Here is a 20,638-nt window from a genome sequence, read left to right as displayed (position 1 = left end):
CTGGCATTCGAGATTACAGAACTGAGCCATACCTTGACTGAGAAAGGACACCACGTGATATTTCAGCGGCTTCCAAGTCACTGCGGTGTCACAGGGAACGAACATGCCCATAACGCTGCTCGGTCGGCTCTTCAAGGGGACGAAGAGGAGCCGATACCACAATCAAGGACAGATGCCGCTACAAAACTTCGCATGCTCAGCCGTGATATCATGTTCTTCTTGTGGAATGCAGGAAGTTTTCGAAACAACGTGCTGCACAACCTAGACTCCTGTCTACGCCTTTGCATTCCACCTCGACTCTGCCGTCGCGAAGCTACCCTGCTTTGTCGAATATGGCTAGGGGTGGCCTTCACCAATTCTTTTGCTTTCCGAATCAGATGGGCAGACGACGCCTCCTGTGATGACTATGGTAACGAGGAGACTCTTCAACACCTTCCCTGTGACTGTCCTCGCTATAATTTACAGAGACGATCGCTCGCAATCGCGATAGTGCACTTTGACCGAAGACCTCTAACATAGGCACTTATTTTAAAATGCCGCCATCACAAGCCATCGCAGCAGAGGGCGACGAGGGCACTGTTGCAGTTTTTAGAGGCGACAGAATTGGACAAACCACTGTAGCCTGAACAGATGTTTGTAGTGGTGCAAGTGCTACTGTGCTGTGCGGTGACAGTATGCGGGGACAGTGACCGACTGTCATTGTATGTCTGTGCTCCTTTCTTTCTCTCTCTCTACTTTGTTATCACTTTACCTCTCCCTCCCATTTCCCTCCAGCGTAGGGTAGCAAACCGGATCTTCCCCTCTGGGTAACCTCCCTGCCTTTCCCCTCTCCTCTGTCTCTCTCTCACTCATAACTTCACAGGTATGAGTATGACGTGATAACGCCAGAATTTACTTATTTATTTATTGATTAAAAATAATTGCAGGTCCTGCATGGAGAATTGAATAAGCGAACATCCGAGTCTCGGCTGCGCTCAGCGGATTTGGGTGGAAATGTTTAATTGCGGGAGAGTTTTAACCAATAAGCGCTCGCTCAAGTGTATTGCCGAGCACTCTGCGGACATTTTTTTTTCGCGGTATGGTTTTGCAACTTTGGTCACTTCTTGAAACATATACATTTATATTTCTTGTTATAGCATGCGGATACAGTAGCTGCGCATTGCCACCACGCCCTTTCTGTTGTCGCAAAAGTGCGCGCTGAGTGCAGTGCTGGGAGACATTAAAAGCTACACTGCCAAGGTCGCTTACTCAGGGTGGTTGCTTGGGCGAGTTGATAATTCATGATCAAAATAACGTACAGCGCGAAGGAGAAGGACATCGATAGACGACATAAACAGCGCTGAGGACTTGCTGAGGAACAGGGGAAAGACGAAGGGAAAGGGCCCATTGTATTAGAAATGAAGTGAACTAGGGGGGTTGCTTGGGCTAGTTGGTAATTCATTATCAAAATGTACAGCGCGAAGGACAAGGACAGCGATAGACGACATACACAGCGCTGTCTATGTCGTTTCAGCGCTGTGTATGTCGTCTATCGCTGTTTTCGTCCTTCGCGCTGTACGTTATTTTGATCGCTTACTCAGCTGACTTCAGTAATTCTCGACTGCGCTACGGGATACTGTCTCGATGTTTCTCTTCTTCCTCTATAGGCAATGTTATGACTATAAAGCATAGCTCGGCATTGTCACGTGTTTAACGATGTCATGTGGTTAAAAAAATGTTAACAGTTGAGTGGGCACGAGATTGGCATGCTTGAGTGGCACGGGAGTGAGTGGGCACGGGATAGCGGCAACCATGCAGTCGCCGCTAAACCCTTTTTGCTTCTTCATGCAGTTCATCGTGCTCCTTGGAGTATGGCTGTATCCCTCGACCTGCGCATGTGCGGTTTCACCAGTGCTCATCTATAATGACTCACCGACACCGTTGCCAGTCCTGCTATCTGACGCAAGTCAAGATCTTTGGTGCCAGCAAGTAATCCAGGGCGCCATCTTCATACCTTTGCACACGGATTCACAGCCGCCAGGAGCGACACCTCCCTTCTGGCTCTACTTAAGCAGCTGCCTTCGTCCGGCCACTTTCAGTGGGCACGGGATAGCGGCAACCATGCAGTCACCGCTAAACCCTTTTTGCTTCTTCATGCAGTTCATCGTGCTCCTTGGAGTATGGCTGTATCCCTCGACCTGCGCATGTGCGGTTTCACCAGTGCTCATCTATAATGACTCACCGACACCGTTGCCAGTCCTGCTATCTGACGCAAGTCAAGATCTTTGGTGCCAGCAAGTAATCCAGGGCGCCATCTTCATACCTTTGCACACGGATTCACAGCCGCCAGGAGCGACACCTCCCTTCTGGCTCTACTTAAGCAGCTGCCTTCGTCCGGCCACTTTCAGTGGGCACGGGATAGCGGCCACCATGCAGTCGCCGCTAAACCCTTTTTGCTTCTTCATGCAGTTCATCGTGCTCCTTGGAGTATGGCTGTATCCCTCGACCTGCGCATGCGCGGTTTCACCAGTGCTCATCTATAATGACTCACCGACACCGTTGCCAGTCCTGCTATCTGACGCAAGTCAAGATCTTTGGTGCCAGCAAGTAATCCAGGGCGCCATCTTCATACCTTTGCACACGGATTCACAGCCGCCAGGAGCGACACCTCCCTTCTGGCTCTACTTAAGCAGCTGCCTTCGTCCGGCCACTTTCAGTGGGCACGGGATAGCGGCAACCATGCAGTCACCGCTAAACCCTTTTTGCTTCTTCATGCAGTTCATCGTGCTCCTTGGAGTATGGCTGTATCCCTCGACCTGCGCATGTGCGGTTTCACCAGTGCTCATCTATAATGACTCACCGACACCGTTGCCAGTCCTGCTATCTGACGCAAGTCAAGATCTTTGGTGCCAGCAAGTAATCCAGGGCGCCATCTTCATACCTTTGCACACGGATTCACAGCCGCCAGGAGCGACACCTCCCTTCTGGCTCTACTTAAGCAGCTGCCTTCGTCCGGCCACTTTCAGTGGGCACGGGATAGCGGCCACCATGCAGTCGCCGCTAAACCCTTTTTGCTTCTTCATGCAGTTCATCGTGCTCCTTGGAGTATGGCTGTATACCTCGACCTGCGCATGCGCGGTTTCACCAGTGCTCATCTATAATGACTCACCGACACCGTTGCCAGTCCTGCTATCTGACGCAAGTCAAGATCTTTGGTGCCAGCAAGTAATCCAGGGCGCCATCTTCATACCTTTGCACACGGATTCACAGCCGCCAGGAGCGACATCTCCCTTCTGGCTCTACTTAAGCAGCTGCCTTCGTCCGGCCACCGAGGTAAATATACATGGTAGCGAAGCTTCCATAGGAGCCCATACGTTCAAAACATGGCGATCCATCGGCGGTGCATGGGTCTTAGCGCCATCTGTTTGTGGTGGGAACACTTCCGGCGGAAGAAAAAATAATGTGACGCCATGTCCGTTAAAAGCAGAAGTGAAGTCATTTTGTTTTTGAAGGCGCGAAATTTGTTTTGTTGTTCTTCTTTTGGAGCTATATATTCAAATGCCCCGCCATTCGACTTGATGGGCGTTTCGAGCTTGCAGCGTGGAAAGCGATGCAGGAAAAGGCCAGCCGTACGGTTGTCGAAATCGCATCCCTGCACAGAACACACTTTCTTTGGAGGCCGACGAAATCTTTAGTTGTAGAGTGCTGATCCTATTGTTCGATGCCAAGCCCCTCGGCCAGCGCAGTCGCACGAAAACAACTACACAATTACCTGGCGGTTGTAACTCACTACTTTTGACTGAGCAGATTAAGAAGCAATCAAGCTACTCGCGTCACCAAATTCAGACAAACTTCGACAAGCAAGAAAGCACAAACTGTGAGGGGGGCGTATTTCAACAGGTGATACGAGTGCGCCTTTCTGCCCATTTCAAGACGTGCATTGCATTGCGAGTGATAGTGGCGTCAACGCCCCCTGTAGCGATGGGCGCTGAAAAGAAATGCATTTATTAATAATAATAAAATTAAACTTGTATTTTCTTAACTCGTCACGAATATGTAAAATTGACTAGGAATTTTATTTCCGTTGAATGAATCTAACTGTGTCTCATTTGAATTAAAAAACGAGTTTTTCTTTCCCAATGTTTGTTCCCTCCAAACATAGTCGCGCTTCAATCGCTGCTCCCATAACCCCCCATGCTGATGTCGGTGACAATCTGTACTGAACCGCTTTTCGCCCGAAGCTTCGCGACCTATTTGAATCGACCTTGCGGCCACTTTCAGTGGGCACGGGATAGCGGCAACCATGCAGTCGCCGCTAAACCCTTTTTGCTTCTTCATGCAGGTCTGTGAAGCTCCGTCTCTTTACTCTAAACGTGCGAGTAATGTCTGTCTGCTGCTTTTCCCGTGCCCAAGTGTATTTTTTGCCTCACTGTGTGAATGTGCGTTTGTTGCAAGGCTACTCATCCTATCTGGTGAGGTTGAACTTAATCCGGGACCTGCAACTGACGCGCAGTACAAAGAACTTCTTGCAGCCATTTCTGCCCTTTCAGCAAAAATAGATTCCGAATTAAAGGAAAAGGATTAAATTAAAGGATGCCGAATTAAAGGAAAAGCAAGCTCAATTAACTAATCAAGTGTCCGATTTAACCACTATATTAACGACAGTTGAATCGCTTGTTGAATCACTTGAGCTTAACCCATCGTCAGCTGACATACCTGCAGTTGTAGCTCACGCCGTTAAAACTGAAAATGCCTCCCTCCTGACACGTCTCGATGATCTAGAAGATCGCTCCCGCCGGGATAACTTAATATTTTATGGTATTTCTGACACCCCGTCAGAAACATGGGCGCAGTCCGAAAAATTGGTGTGTGAATTTTTATCTCATCATGTTAAGTTTGAGGTCCCCGAGAATATGGTATGTAGAGCCCACCGACTTGGCTCGTATACTGCTAATAAGACTCGCCCGATTATAATGAACTTTTCTTGCTCAAAACTAAAGGATAAAATTCTGGCACTAAAATCTAATCTGAAATCCACCGGGGTATCTGTGGGCGAAGATTTCTGCCGAGCAACGCGCCAGTCTAGGAAAAAGCTGCTAGATTTTGCTAAGGCATCCGGACAGACATACTCAATACGGCTAAATAAGTTATTTTTGAACAAGAAGTGCTACGTTTACTGTTCTACCACTGACAATGTATGCGAAGTCAACATGCCACGTGCAGCACGCTCTTCTGTTCGGTCGCGTCAAGCTATCGAAGGAAATGGTTCGACATAGCTAGCACATGCGCAATCTAATAACACCATATGTTTTTTTCACTAACGTGCGAAGTCTACTAAATAAACGTGCTGCGGTGTCCTCACTGATTGATTCATGCGCTGCTGACATAGTATGTCTCACTGAAACATGGCTCTCTGCTCGGACAAAAAATAGCGAAATTTTTTATTGTGAAAAACTGTATTCATGTTATCGCTGCGATCGTGGTGTGCGATCAGGTGGAGGTGTCTTGATTGCAGTTACTGAAACGCTCACTTCAAGCTCAGTTTCCATAGAAACACCACTTGAACTTGTTTGCGTGCGCGTTGTACTCGACAACAGAGATGTTATATTTTGCACATGCTATCGCCCTCCTACTGCTTCGACATCGTTTTGCGATGACCTTCACGACGCATTGAACAAATTGTCAGATACCCTAACGCTCCCCTTTTTCTTCTTGGTGACTTCAACTTTCCCGATATCATTTGGCGTAACGACACGGCAACGTCCCAGTCTTCTCAGAGTACCCAGTTTATAAACACTTGTTTGGATTTCCACTTAACCCAGCTTGTACTGAAACCAACGCGCGTGTCTGCCTCTTCATCTAACATACTAGATCCGATTCTCACTACGAACCCTGACACAGTTTCCCCAATTATTTACATAAAAGGCTTAAGTGATCACCTTGCACTCACTTTTCATATCAACACACGGGCTCCTGTTAAGAAAACTGCGAAAGTGATCCGCGATTACAGCAAAGCCGACTTGGCTTCCATTACCGCTGAAATGGAAAATTTCGCAGCTTCTTACATCGCTAATTGCGATCAGCGCTGTGTTGAAGAAAACTGGTGCATTTTCAAAAATAAATTGTTGTCGTTAATCGAACGTTTCGTGCCGCAAAGAACAGTCGCTTGCAAGCCACGGTCCCCTTGGTTCAACCCCTTTTTGAAGCGACTACGTAACAAAAAAAAAAAGCGGTCGTTTCGTCGCGCAAAAGCTTCATGCAGTGACGTTGCTTGGTCCGCCTACTACCTCACTGAAAGTGACTACAACACAGCCGCCGCTAGTGCGAAACAGCATTTTTATTGTCACCCTTCCGTCCATCTTGCAAACTAATCCTCGTAAATTCTGGACCATAGTTAGCGGTACTCCAAGCAAAATAATCCAATTAACATACCCAAATGATCAACCTGTTGCTCCTGAAGAATGCTGTAATGTATTTAATGATGTGTTCTCTTCACATGTTACCACAATGCCACGTGGATTACCGCTTGTATCCAATTCTGGTTTTTCGCCCATGGATCCAATCTCTGACTGGGTTGGTGTTAGCTGCCTAATTAACAATCAAAAAACGTCCTCCTCTGCCGGCCCAGACTGTCTGAACTCAAAAATTTTGAAGTGTACTAATGTATTTTCTGCTGTTATTTTGTCGCACATTTTCACTCAGTCATTACAGCAGTCTGTTCTTCCACACGACTGCTGCGTGGGAAAGGTGATTCCAGTTCATAAATCAGGTGACACACACTTACCCAGCAATTACAGGCCTATCTCACTAACAAGCATTTCATGTAAAATTCTTGAGCATATAATATATTCACATTTGGCTGAGTTTTTAGAATCAAACTCCTTTTTCAACCCCTGTCAACATGGTTTCCGTAAGTTCTTTTCCTGTGAAACACAGCTCTTAACATTTACTAACGATCTCTTTGGAATTTCTGATCTAGGTACCGACATTGACTGCGTATTTCTTGATTTTGCCAAAGCCTTTGACTCTGTGACCCATGATTTACTTCTGCTTAAGCTGTCTCAACTTAACTTGGACGCAAATGTACTCGAGTGGATAAAAAAACTTTCTTTCTAACAGGACGCAGTTTGTAAACACTAATAACTGCAATTCTCGGTTTTCTAACGTACCAGCAGGTGTTCCTCAAGGGTCAGTCCTGGGTCCACTTCTCTTTCTAATCTATATTAACGATCTTCCGAACTTCGTTCTTTCCTCTTCCATAAAGCTTTTCGCGGATGACTGTGTTCTTTACCGTAAAATTACTAATCCTTCAGATTCCCAAGAGCTGCAGGACGACCTTAACCGCGTAATTGAATGGTGTTCTAATTGGTGCATGCAACTAAATTCAAATAAATGCAAGGCCATGTGTGTATCTCGTACCACTGCCACACACACCTACTTTATTAATGGTGCACCTGTGACGTCAGTTAGCTCTTACAAGTATCTCGGCCTTCACATATCAAATAACCTTTCTTGGCACTCGCATATTGACTATGTTACTAAAAACGCTAATAGCATGCTTGGTTACTTACGCCGTAATTTTAGCTCTGCCCCTTCTTCCCTGAAGCTAACTCTTTATAAAACATTAGTTCGCTCCAAATTGGAGTATGCTTCAGCCATTTGGGATCCGACTCAGTCTTCATTAGTTTCTACTCTTTTAAGTATTCAAAACCGCAGTGCACGCTTTGTATTAGCAATTATTCTCGCTATGCAAGTATTTCTTCAATGAAACGAACTCTTAACTTACCTGATCTTTCGTCACGCCGCAAATCTTCCCGTCTCTCCCTTTTTCACAAAGTTTTTCACTTGAACCCCCTTTTAAAAGAGACCCTTCTTGCCCCTCCGTCTTATATTTCTGCCCGCACTGACCACAGCCTTAAAATCGGGGTGCCATTGTGCCGTACTAACCGGAACAGTGACTCATTCATCCCCAGGACAAGCACGGACTGGAATCGCCTTCCCGCCTCAATCGCACTCATCACCGACCCTACTAACTTACTTCAAGACCGCCGTTCAGAATGCATTTTGTCAGTATTTTTTGTTAATACTTTTTTTGTATTTTTTACTGCATTACTTCTTGTTTTGACTCCACTCCTTTCTGTAACGCCTTCGGGCCTTGAAAGTACGTGAAATAAAAAAAAAATAAAAAAATAAAAAAAAACCCAGTTAACTGAGCGAACTTCTGCCTCGCAAATAAAGATACCGCTTGGCGGCGGTCGTAGAAACAAGAGCAGTAAGCGATCGTCGAAACCAATTACGGCAACTTCGTATCACCGATACGCACACATCGGTGAACTTTCAAGAGGCGCTCGCGTAAATCTCCCATGGTGCCACAGCATCGTATCTCTGCGCGTCATCAATTTGATATGAGTGGAAGGCCTTTCTTCTACTACAATATTAGAAATGAACGAGATTCGTCATATCGGCAGTGCTTCTGGTATCGGTTGCGCGCGCGAGAGAGAAAAAGCAGGCGGCAATATCACACACCTAAACTAGTGCACATATTTTAGGGCAATCGCTTTATGCGTAAGCTGCCAGCAAGAATCTATTACATGTGGGTTGACGACGTACAGTCGACCAAAAAAGTTTACGGACCACAGGATCTCAGAAAATTCAAAATATACGAGCAGCCTTGAAAAGCAGCCAGTAAAATTGTGCATCACAATGTTGTTTGCATATGCCACAAAAGGCTGGAAATGGGAATAACAGGCTGTGTCTTGAGACTGAGGAGATGTTCAGCTTTTTGTCAGATCTCTTGGTCCGTAAACTTTTTTGGTCGACTGTACATAAGCGTGTGCAAAACAGAACGTTAAGCAGGGCATATAACTGGTGTAAAAAGTGCGGATATGCGCTGGAAATACACGTCCAGGGTTATTATAATGCGCGATACGAGTTCCCTGTTACTTTTACCCTGTTCCTCTGTAGTACTCTGTTACCCTGTTTTTGGCGCTGCTTAGCGCTTCGTGCTCCAATAATTCTCTTCGTGTTTTCTTTTTTTTGGGGCGTTTGGTCCGACTTTTCCTTTTGAGGCTTCATGTCCTCGTTTTTTTTCTTTCCTTCTTTACTAGTACCCATTGCAAGCACTCCCAAACAATGTAGGAGGCTACGATAACAGCTGCAATGAGAGAGATTGAGGCGGCGGCAGTGAGTCACTCTGTGAGTCGACAGTGAGTCGCGCAGTCATCGCAGATTAAAGAAACGTATTTTCATAAACGAGAAAATTAAACAAGCTTAATTTAACAGTGCAAGAGAATTTTAATTGCAACAACAAATGAATAAAACAATGACAAGCGAAACTGAAGCAAGCATTACACACTATTACGTTGTCCCACACTTAACTTCACGTACATGTGAGTACAGGTGAGAAAAAAAAAAAACGACTATTGTCTTGGTTCATATTTAGACAATTCGGAGACAGATCGCATAAGTAAACAAGATTCGAGACCGTGTTAAGTGTATCAATGCCGGCGTCATGAAATGAGTCGAGCAGCCTGGGTAATTTGTTTTTTGTCATTTGAAAGCCGTAAGTCGTTAATAAAAGTGGTATAGTTCATTATTCCTGATGACCGGCATTGTAGCTTAAATGTCATTTTTTTTCTGGCTGGCGATTTCATTGAACACGGTGCCTGGAGAGCTTAGGTTTGAGTACCATATTCAAAGTAGAGAGCGGTTATACAGGGTGTTTCAGGTAACGTTAGCCACAGTTAAAAAAAAATATGCCGATGTGCTCTAAGATGATGCGACGAAATGCATGTTGCTCACTTTTGTATGTTGTGTTTCACGATATTTTTTGTATCTTGCTTAATTAGATCATTAGTCAAGATTAATTAACCAACTTCTGAAGCAACGAAACGAAGTTAGGCAAACAATTTCAATGGGAAAGTTGCAGAGCGCTTTACAAAACGTCCGACTAGACAGTTTCTAACTTTCTATCTATTAAGTATTAGTGTTCTTCAGCTTACTGCGCACGGCCGCGAAATACAAAAAAAAAAACCACGTGATATACCCACTTGCGCGCTATGATTGCAGCGCTTCCAAACTGTCCGCGTACAAACAAGCATAGCATCTAGGATGACGTGCACCCACCACAGCTTAAGCATCGTCGTCAATGACGACGCATACATTGTAGATGTTTAAGGTAGCTACTTCTTCCTGCCACAGCGATTAAGTAGTCATACCACAGAAGACACCCGCCGTGGTTGCTCAGTGGCTATGGTGTTGGGCTGCTGAGCACGAGGTCGCGGGATCGAATCCCGGCCACGGCGGCCGCATTTCGATGGGGGCGAAATGCGAAAACACCCGTGTGCTTAGATTTAGGTTCACGTTAAAGAACCCCAGGTGGTCAAAATTTCCGGAGTCCTCCACTACGGCGTGCCTCATAATCAGAAAGTGGTTTTGGCACGTAAAACCCCAAATATTATTGTTATTACCACAGAAGACAGTCATCATCACGTCCTCTTGTCAACGACGGTGTGACGTAATCTTGTGTTCAGAATGTCGCTTGCGCGACATTATTATTATTATTAGTAGTAGTAGCAGTAGTAGTAGCATAGGTTGTTAACAGAATGCAAAAATGTCACTGGGGCCCGCATTACCTCACATGATGAAGCGATTGTTTTCCTATAACCAGATGCGTTGGCCAACGCCGAAAAAATTCTATCCCATAATGATAACCTCCTACGACCCCTGGCACAATATATTGCACGTTGCCTCCACCTTCATTTTTCGAAATTGACTCGGGAACGATTACTCAAAATATTTATTCCGGATTTGGCGTCCAGGGCCTGGGGAAGTCTACCGAAGGGATTTTGTCATATTATTTTCAACCGGATTCGAGAAATTTCACACTAAATTGATCTTGATGTATGTGTCACAGACAACAAAAAACAATCTCGAAGCGTGTTTTTCTTTTAAACACGAGAAGTTCTACATCGAAGCTTAGCCGAAGTCACATATCGCATGGCTCATACACAAAAAGTTCGTTGTGCATAATTATGATCAAAATTTAGCGCTAGTAAAAACGAAGGGAAAGGAAGAACACACCACGAGCGCTTACTGAAGAGTAAAGATTCATTTTAGAAAAAAAAAATACTTAGTAAGGCTTGCGCATGTGCGCTTACAAGATTGCTCGTGGTAGCTTCTACCTTCGCTTTCATCTTTTCTCGTGCTAAATTTGAAAGAGCAATCAATACCAACTTGCTCAGATCGATCTTCTTATTCAGCGTAATTGCTTCAGAGCGATAGAAAAAATTGTGCTCCCATCGTCCGCAGGGAAGCGCAACTTCACCCGGCAGTCCGTGCCCCCCTCTGTTCGAACTATGAGAGACGCGGAGGTAATGCAAACACGATCAACGAACATTTGTTCAATTTACGGCGCCCTTTAAGATATCGCGGCCTGAAGGCAAAAGCCAAAGTTAATCACGAAAACAGATAAGCCTTCTTTTGCCTAATCATACGCACGGTCATAAGGCAAAATGGCAACCACCGCGAAAGCAAGCCACGATATCAGTGGTGGCTACCTCATTTGCTACTGCGGCTAAAGCAGTGTTCAAGTACACCGAAATGGCCGAAATTATACAGCACGAAAGGAACGATTTCTTTTTTAGCATGTCAGCAACAAAACTAGTGGCATGGTGCACTGAACTGGTCGCTGTATACTATATCTGCCGAACGGTAGATAAGCCTACTTCGCGAGTCGAGAAAGGAAAGCGTTTCACAGCATGAAGGAGCGTAGACCACTTCGCATAGCTGCTACACGAAATGTTGTTCATGCGTAATTACTTCGAAACAGTTGCAAGAATTGCTCTCACCTCGTCTGCTGGGAAACGTAGCTCTAAGCAATCATCCACCTGAATATCCGACATTAATGAGCAGCGGGCGTTATTTCAGTCAGTCTGTGGTGCCTTCGAGAAAAGCGACGTGAATTCCTGACTGACGGCTGAAGCTAAGTCTATTTACCTAAGCAGGGGGGCATTCTTTCATGCGACCGCATGCACCGACATATGGCAAAATGGCGACAAAGGTGAAAGCAAGCTGAGTGCAGGCTCATCGCCCACGTTTGTGACGAAGGCAGCGTCCAAATGCAGAGAAATTGCCGGAATCGAACGGCGCAGAAAGGAATGCAGATAAAGACGCTGATTTGGAAGATGATAGCCCAGCAATTCGTCAAACTTGCCGTTTGATAAAAAATTGCGATAGAAAGAAAGAGTGAGGGTAGCAAGAATTTGCTACGTGTGATTCCTTAGCGCGCGTGTTATAACCAGCAGAGAGAAAGGCAGAAGCCTTATCTCTCGCCTTCTTTTTTTTTTTCAGTACGCACGATCGTCGTCTTTAGGAAAGGGTGCACGGGAATGCGTAGCAAATGGCCTCAGTAGCGCGGCACCATGGCGAATAATATAATAATATTTGGGGTTTTACGTGCCAAAACCACTTTCTGATTATGCGGCACGCCGTAGTGGAGGACTCCGGAAATTTTGACCACCTGGGGTTCTTTAACGTGCACCTAAATCTAAGCACACGGGTGTTTTCGCATTTCGCCCCCATCGAAATGCGGCCGCCGTGGCCGGGATTCGATCCCGCGACCTCGTGCTAAGCAGCCCAAACCATGGCGAGGTGCGAAACACAAGAGGAGGACGCCGTTCTTTATTGGGGCTGCACCTCCACGCATTGGCTAAAATTGATGGGTCGTCGTGCTTTGATGTTGTTAATTCCTGTTTATTTATTTTTGACCTTATAGACTTTCGCTTACCATCAGGCGTGTTATGTTGAATAGTACCATTTTTATCCGTTCAAGAGCCTGACCCTGACTTATTTGTCTCCAAGACATATGTAATCGAATACATCACGACGTCTCTAGTGCATGTCTTCGTTTTTGCTTCTTTCCGTTTTGTTTCTTCTTTTCTGTTGATATTCTGCCACATGTTTTCGTGTCTCCTAGGACTTAACTGCTATTTGTGTATTCGCTGTAATACTGCAATAACGGTCCTCCAAATGTATCTTGAAAATGGTCCCCCCTACAAGCATTTGGCTACGGATCCACACCAATCATTCGTACGTTGTCAAATAGAATGATGCTTAAAGGGACACTAAAGCGAAACAATAAATTAGTTTAGACTAATGAAGCATTGTTTGAGAACCCTGCAGGCAGTCATTTTAAAAAGGTAGCTTGATTATTAGATGAGAAAATGAAGGTCCAAATATCAGTATTTGAATTTCGCGCCGAAACCCCAGCGCCGGTACGTCAGCGGGACGTCAGGGATTCCAAAGTATGTTTTCGCATTTGGGCCGCGTTTGCTGAATAAAGGTTCTGGAAACTTGCCATGTTTAATATTTGGTTCCTTTAGAACACAATGTAGTCAATCTGTACCGCTATATATAATTAGTAGGCCCTAGAAGATGCCATCAAAATCCAAGACGTCACAGCCCCCAGGTGTGGGAACTTAAGTAGGCGTCGCCACCCGTATTTCGTTCTTGCGCCTTTTCTGGCTTACCAAACGTCTTATCGGGATAAGAGTGGTGTTTTTGGTGTTGTAGAACGGTATTTTACTGATGTAGAAGAAATCATTTTTCACTTTAGTGTCCCTTTAATGGAGAACTCAAAACTGTTTCTTTTTCTTGGCTAGCTGCTGCAATGAGACGGAAGCGAGTATCACACATGTTCGGAAAATCTCTACCACATTCCGATCGGCACAGTAGTTAGCTCGATAGTTCTCTTGCTATTGCGCAAAATGCCATTCAATATAGACGTGTTACTATACCCTCGTATTTAAAGCTCCGCAAGCCAATTCAAAAATAATTTTCTTTCGGTAAGCACGTTATCACTACCTTCGGACGCGGGGATGGACAGGTGCAATCAGCGTCAAGTGAAACGTGAACAACGGAGTGCGTGGCCCAAGCATAAGTGAAGGTGTAGTGCGCGGCCTCGAGTCATTACCATTGACAAGCGCGCACGTCCTGTTTGGCCGCACAGCGCGCTCGTTTGAGAGTCAAACAAACGGTCAAACAAACGGTCAAACGCACTCGGCACGGCCACGCAGGCCAACGTTGCGGCTGCAAGCGACACCGCGCTGCGCAAACTTGCCGATTGAAAGAACGAATGTGGCGCACAAGCGGCAAACCACACGAGCGAATCTATAATGGCGGTACAAACTGCACTAGGCGCACCGCTGTTCGCGCCGATAGCACTGATGTTTTCTGTGAGCTGCGCGACAATACTCGCCTCAAACCGCAATATTTTAGCTTCTCTTTCGCTTTTACTTTCTTTCTTTCAAATGTAAGAACCAGAACAGGCGGCAAGATATTGCTCGATGCGGCCAAACCGGATGTGCGTGCCTGTCGATGGTGACGCCTGGACGGCGCGCACTATACCCCCCTCCCCCCCTTCACTTATGCTTCGGCCACGCACTCCGCTGTTCACGTTACATTTGACGCTCATAGCACAATCAGTTGCCTTTTGCCCTTCCCCTCACAAAAAAGGCAGAAAGGAAAGGAAGATATGCTGTACACGTTACAGCGCACGCGTAATAAACGCTACCGGGCTGCTTCAACGTCAACTAACACTACGGGTGTGCAGGGCCCGGCGACAAACTCAATTGAGTGAATCGCTCCACAAGCGAGCTACACAGCTTCGTGTGCCGGGAAGTTCCACACCAGGTGTTTGGCTGAGAATCGCACGCGTTGTTTTGCAGCTGTGGCGCAGTTGGGGGCGCGACGTGCATCGTCGTATGTGCACACGTCTCACCGACTCCTTGCCTAGGTGCGCGAATTTTCCAGAACGTCTGACTCGAGGGTGAATCCAGGCTGCCGCCGCAAAAGAAACACTTGTTCGGCTCGGGATAAGCCATGGGAGGCAGTGGGCGGTGATTCGGAGTCTCACAGTTGCTTCTGTTGTTCATTCTTTAATGGGCGCCGCGCTCTACCGGAGCCGCGAAAATCAGGCTGAGAGTTGGAAGATGGTGATGGAGAGGGTGCAGACAACAGTGAAGCAGATCGGTTGAAAAATAGAGCTCGCCTCACCTCATTTGCCTTCTTGTATCCAGGATAATATTGAAATCGGCCGAAAGCTAGTCTCATGAATGTCTTTCTGTGTTTTACATGTATTTGAAGAGAGAAATCAAAGTTGCCCCGAGATCAAGCGACAGAGCCAAAATATTTAAATTTGTTAGAAGCTATGCATCAGAAACAACCCTCTACACGCTGTGAACTATCAACTATGCAGAACGCACAACAAACACCTTCAGAAGGCGGTACGATATCGGCAATAGATACCGCGGCGCCGTTTCGTGGGATCGTTACCCACCTGGGGCAAATTGTTTTTTCATCGACTTTCATTTCCAATATTTGATCGTTTCTTTATTGCATTTATTAAGCACAAGTGATTTCCCTTATGTTGTCCTTGGTGTCAGCGCTTGTTGGCGTCCTATATGACTAATAAAAGTTATATATATATATATATATATATATATATATATATAATCTGGCTATTTACGAAAAGTTCACTATTGACGAGCTGGTAACTAGACTTCCAAACATAAGCTGTTTCTGAGTTTCTCCAATTTTTTTTATACACATGAGCAGTTTACTACATGCATCCCGTTTTACTATTCGTAGATAATGAGAAGTTATACCGACAGATATCTACTCAGACAAGACGTGTTGAACTTAAGGAAACTGTTTGACGGCAATACCAGAACAGAAGACATTTGTATAGTGCATTTGTATAGTGCATAGTCAGAAGCCATGTATAGTGTATAGTGCGGGAATGTTCTATGGGTAACAAACAGAAGACTAAGCATAAGCTTCGTACCTGTATATACGAGTAATTAAAGAAAACGATCTTCTTAGTTCTAAGATGCCTGTTGGCTCGTGTAGCATCAACAAATGTTGTGGCAAAAAGAAAAATCAACTCATCTTAGTGGAGCACAAGCCCAGAACTTAAATGAGGAAATATAAACAAAATAAAATTTATGTTGGCTTCAAGATCCCAAGTTTTTCAGTAACGAAGATTATTTGGGGGCAAGTTCACAGAGGCAGAACTTATTAAGCACATTGTGAAAATACACCTCGAGAACACGGTACTCGCAAGAAACACAGAGGATCAAGAGCTTCCTTAAAACCAATAATATCAAGCATCAGTGAAACTTAATGATTTCGAAATGTGAATGTGCAGCCTATTGTTCGTTACAGGGAACTAAACATGACGAAGCAAGATTCTCTGGTAAGCATAACCGCAACGTTAAAACAGAAGCGCTCCTCTGATACATGAATATTCGTTATTACCTTGCATATACATGAAGGCAGGGGCGACAAGTCAGATAATTTTTTAAAATTTTACTTTACTCAATGCTTTCCTTCGATATGTACCCGCGTAGTTGTCTCTTTCGCATTCCGGTGATATTTGTCATCGAATGCGGTTTCTCTTTGGATTTTTTACCGTATCGATTAATAGACTTGACATACGCTCTTTTCTAACATAGAGAAGGCTTACTGCCGCTTGAAAATATTTAGCTTTAAGTAAGCGTTTTCTTTCCTCCCGTCTCTCCCGTCATGTGTGGTTTAGCGCTGCACTTTGTCAATCTATTACTCCAACTGGCCCAGCAATAAACTATTCTACAAAGAGCAACATTGTGGATGGCGAGCAGGTTGCATGAAAGCTTGGTTAAAGGATCACGTTTTCTGTGCACAGGTATCAGAACTGTTTCGCGAATTATGCGGCGTAAAGGCTTTAAAGCATGCCCTAAATTGCCCTTATAAACTCTTTATGAACTAAAACTGGCCTACAACAGGCCAATGTCTGACAGCGCACCGAGCATAGGTCAGTGCCCCAAACAAGTTGTAGTAGGATGGCTTTTATGAGGACGCTTTTACGCCTCAATGTTTACGAAAAATTAAATTTGGTACGCTGTCGCAGAATATTAGGACAAAGCAATGTGTGCGTTTAAGGAAAGAGATAAGCCCTCGCCTGACATTCTCTTAGAAAGCACATGAAAAACTTCTTGATTTGCATGTTGTTTTCGGATACTCGAAGAAAATAAAATATATGTTTTCTTCTTTTTATTCCACTCCTACAAATCTTAAACAAAATGTTTTCGCTGGTGAACATCTCGTTAAACAAGACAGAGGAAGTCCCTATGTTCGCGATGTCTTACTTCAAGAAGTGTAACGAGTTTTTCGAGAGCATACACGACCTGTAAGACATGACTCAGTATTTTCTGAAACCTCTGTACAAGTCCACATACTTTGCCTATTGCAATAAATGTTTGACACGTACATATCGGACAAGTTCAACCTAGCTGCATGGCAACACATATTCCAGCTGCTTTCGCTGACGTCAAGGGCACTTGCAAAAACTCGGAAAGCACGTCTAGAAATCCTGTACCGTATGCAAAAAGAAAGGGCACGTTGGCGTCATTTTCTTCGAAAAGTCTCAGACGTTTCCTTTCCGTCATTGGGCAAATGTACATCAAGAAGAATTTCGACGAGAATGGCACAAGTGACGTTAGTGAATTTCAAATTTGAAGTTCATATTTTTAAAGCTTTGACCTTCAGGATCAACGATTCCCAGCGTCTACATTCGATGCGTGCGGGTTAGCCAAACAGTGTCTCTTTCTTTAATCTACATTTTATATATGTCGCAACATTCCGTGTCTTAACCCTGTAAAGCCAAAACCCAGTTCCACATCAAGAAGCATTGAAACAACTCGTTGATCTGCATTCTGGCAATGAATAGTACATCTATATAGATAAAATAAATTGCTAATTGAATCGAAACATAATTAGTCTAGCAAATATTTATTAGGAACAAGTTTGTTTATGTGAACCTTCGACTGAAGCTTCCTTCCTGCATACAAAAAAACGCAACTATGGTCATGGCGTCAATTTGCGGCCCGCGAATGAGCATTTCGAGGCACCGAGAGAGAGAGAGCGAGAGAGAGAAAGAGAAAACTTTATTTGGTCTATTAAGGGTTTAGTGTTCAGCCTTCGTCTTCATCGCAGCAGACGCTTGACCTTCTTCGCAGGGTTGGGCCCCTAGTCCAGGGCTCCACAGAGCCGCGCTGCTTCGCTTGCGTGCTGCACCATTGCCCTTTGGGCGGCGAGCTCGCAGCTAGTGAGCCTGCTCTCCCACTGTTCTGCACTCGGGGTTTTGTGTTGGTGGAATGTGTAGTTACGAGGCACCGAACTCGGCGCTGGATATGCGACAGTTTGGCATTGCAGGGATAATATGTCTATAGTTTTAACATGTGCTGTTTAGTGTCAACTTTCTTAAGCTCATTTTCGGTTCTGCCGTCAAGCAAAGCACAATCTATTGTTCTTTAGCAAATATATTTTTTTTTGCTGTGTTGCTATTTCATTTTGCTAGCGGCACTTCAATTACGTCTTTTAATTGTTCGGCGCTCATACAACTTAAATGTTCTTATTTATTTGGGCCAGGCCAGACAGCTTCTACCGTCTCATCCCCGCAGTGCAAATGCCATCGTACTTTTAACGTATGCGCTACATGCCATTGGTACGTACGATTGTATAATGCGTAGTTTTAGGGGACATCACATGTTCCTTTTTTTACGCTCCTCCAGTGCTTATGCAGAACCCAACAACCAGCAGGTTGTAAGAGGGCGCATCGAACGGCCGGAATAAAAATCATGCCACCGGCTAAACACGAACCTGTTCACCGTTGTCTGGCTGCTGTCGTCACACACACACATGCTCGCGTCGGACGCGTCCCTATTCACTTTATAGAAACGCTTGAGTCCACCTGCTTAGGCTTTGCGCAATCCCAAATGCCCCAGGAGGAGAAGACCACTGACCCAACCCCCAAGAAACGAGCGCGCACGGAACCTACACCCGCTGTTATCCCCGAGCAGAACACCGACACCCCATCACACCAAGGCATACAATAAATCGACACACCCCAAGACGAGCCCCAGGAGGAAAAGACCACTGACCCAACCCCCAAGAAACGAGCGCGCACCGAACCTACACCCACTGTTATCCCCGAGCAGAACATTGACACGCTATCACACCAAGGCACACAATCGATCGACGCACCCCAAGACGAGCCCCAGGAGGAGAAGACCACTGACCCAACCCCCAAAAACGAGCGTGCACCGAACCTACACCCACCGTTATCCCCGAGCAGAACACTGACACCCCATCACACCAAGGCACACAATCAATGGACACAACCCAAGACGAGCCCCAGGAAGAGAAGACCGCTGACCCAACCCCCAAGAAACGAGCACGCACCTCATCACATTACAAGGACCTTACCCAATAGGAAACTCGGCTCGAAGCCAGAATTGAAGCGCTGGCCAACGTCTACACCAGCACGGCTGTTGTCACCAACCAACGACTCCCGTGGCTGGAGGAGCTGATCAGCACATCCTTCCGCACCCTACAAGAGTGTTTCGACTTGTTTGAACACACCCTCACGCCCATAGTACGGAGCCCCATCTTTGAGGCGCAGTTCGCTAACCACCCATACCCCCAAGAACAGACGCAAGCCCCAACTTCGCCACAACCATGTCCCAGCCCCAAACGACAATAGGATCACTACCGGGCCTTGCGGTCTGGCAGTGGAGGCACACAATCAATGGTCACAACCTAAGACGAGCGCCAAGCGTAGAAGACCACTGACCCAACCTTTCAAGAAACGAGCACGCACCTCATATCTTTACAAGGCCCTGACCCGATTGGAAACTCAGCTCGAAGCCAAAATTGAAATGCTCGCCAACGCCTACGCCTGCACGGCTGTGGTCACCGAACAACTACTGGCGCGGCTGGTGGAGCTGATCACTACGTCCTTCCGTACCATACAAGAGTGTTTCGACTTCATTCAACTGATCCTCAAGCCCATAGTATGCCGCCCCATTTTTGCAGCACAATTCGCTAAGCACCCATACCTCCAAGAACAGACGCAAGCCCCAACTTCACCACAACCATGTCCCAGCCCCATTCCACGATAGGATCGCTACCGGGCCTTGCGGTCTGGCAGTGGAACTGCAACAGTTAAAACAGCACGAGAGTAGTGCTGTAACAACGTATCATCACAGTAGGCAAGAAACCCGACATCATCGTGCCACAAAAAACCGGCGACGGCGACCCCCGACCTCCCTTGGTATCGCGCTCAAGTTAGCCCGGCGTAGGGACAGAGTGTCTGCACGTTCGCCCACAAAGGGTTCACGTTTATCGAGCACCAACTCAAACACGGCCGCAGCAAGGAGGAATACACCTTCAGTGAAATCATCCCAAAGAAACAACGGAAAGGCAGCCTGTTATTCGCCAACATCTACAGTAACCCGAAGCACCAAATACAGAAATTCAAGACCCTATTACTCACAGCCAGCACCCAGGCCAAAGACAACCCGTTGCAGGGGACTTCAACGCCACCCATCAAGCGTGGGGTTACGTGAAGGACACGGCCAAGGGACGGGACCCTAACACAGGATACCCTAGACCACAGCTGTGTCATAATCACGGACCCGGCTTATCCCACCCGCATCGGGAACACGGTAGCACGAGACACCACACCGGACCTTACATTAACCAAAAACGACTGCACGGGCGAAGTAACATGGCACAACACCGGTGTCGATGTGGACAGTAACCACTATATGCTCGAAGT

The 20,638-nt window shown here is 45.9% G+C and overlaps 1 protein-coding gene across 1 annotated transcript; it reads left to right on the top strand.

The window, feature by feature from the left end:
* The first annotated feature begins 1,903 nt into the window (after positions 1-1,903).
* LOC142559976 (uncharacterized) lies at positions 1,904-5,255 on the top strand. Its single transcript, XM_075671699.1, has 4 exons — positions 1,904-1,968; positions 2,140-2,277; positions 2,758-2,783; positions 4,645-5,255. Exons 1-4 carry the CDS (start codon positions 1,904-1,906, stop codon positions 5,253-5,255), a joined length of 840 nt encoding a protein of 279 aa, XP_075527814.1.
* Positions 5,256-20,638: the final 15,383 nt, after the last annotated feature.

Source organism: Dermacentor variabilis, chromosome 10, assembly GCF_050947875.1.
Source record: "Dermacentor variabilis isolate Ectoservices chromosome 10, ASM5094787v1, whole genome shotgun sequence".
NCBI lineage: Eukaryota > Metazoa > Arthropoda > Arachnida > Ixodida > Ixodidae > Dermacentor > Dermacentor variabilis.
This window is presented reverse-complemented; position numbering and strand designations above follow the sequence as displayed.

Coding starts and splice junctions, on each gene's coding strand:
- LOC142559976 (XM_075671699.1), top strand. CDS start 1,904: ATGACTCACCGACACCGTTGCCAGTCCTGCTATCTGACGCAAGTCAAG. Junction 2,278..2,757: donor AAGATCTTTGGTGCCAGCAA/GTAATCCAGGGC, acceptor TTCTTCATGCAG/TTCATCGTGCTCCTTGGAGT. Junction 2,784..4,644: donor GTGCTCCTTGGAGTATGGCT/GTATCCCTCGAC, acceptor TATTAACGACAG/TTGAATCGCTTGTTGAATCA.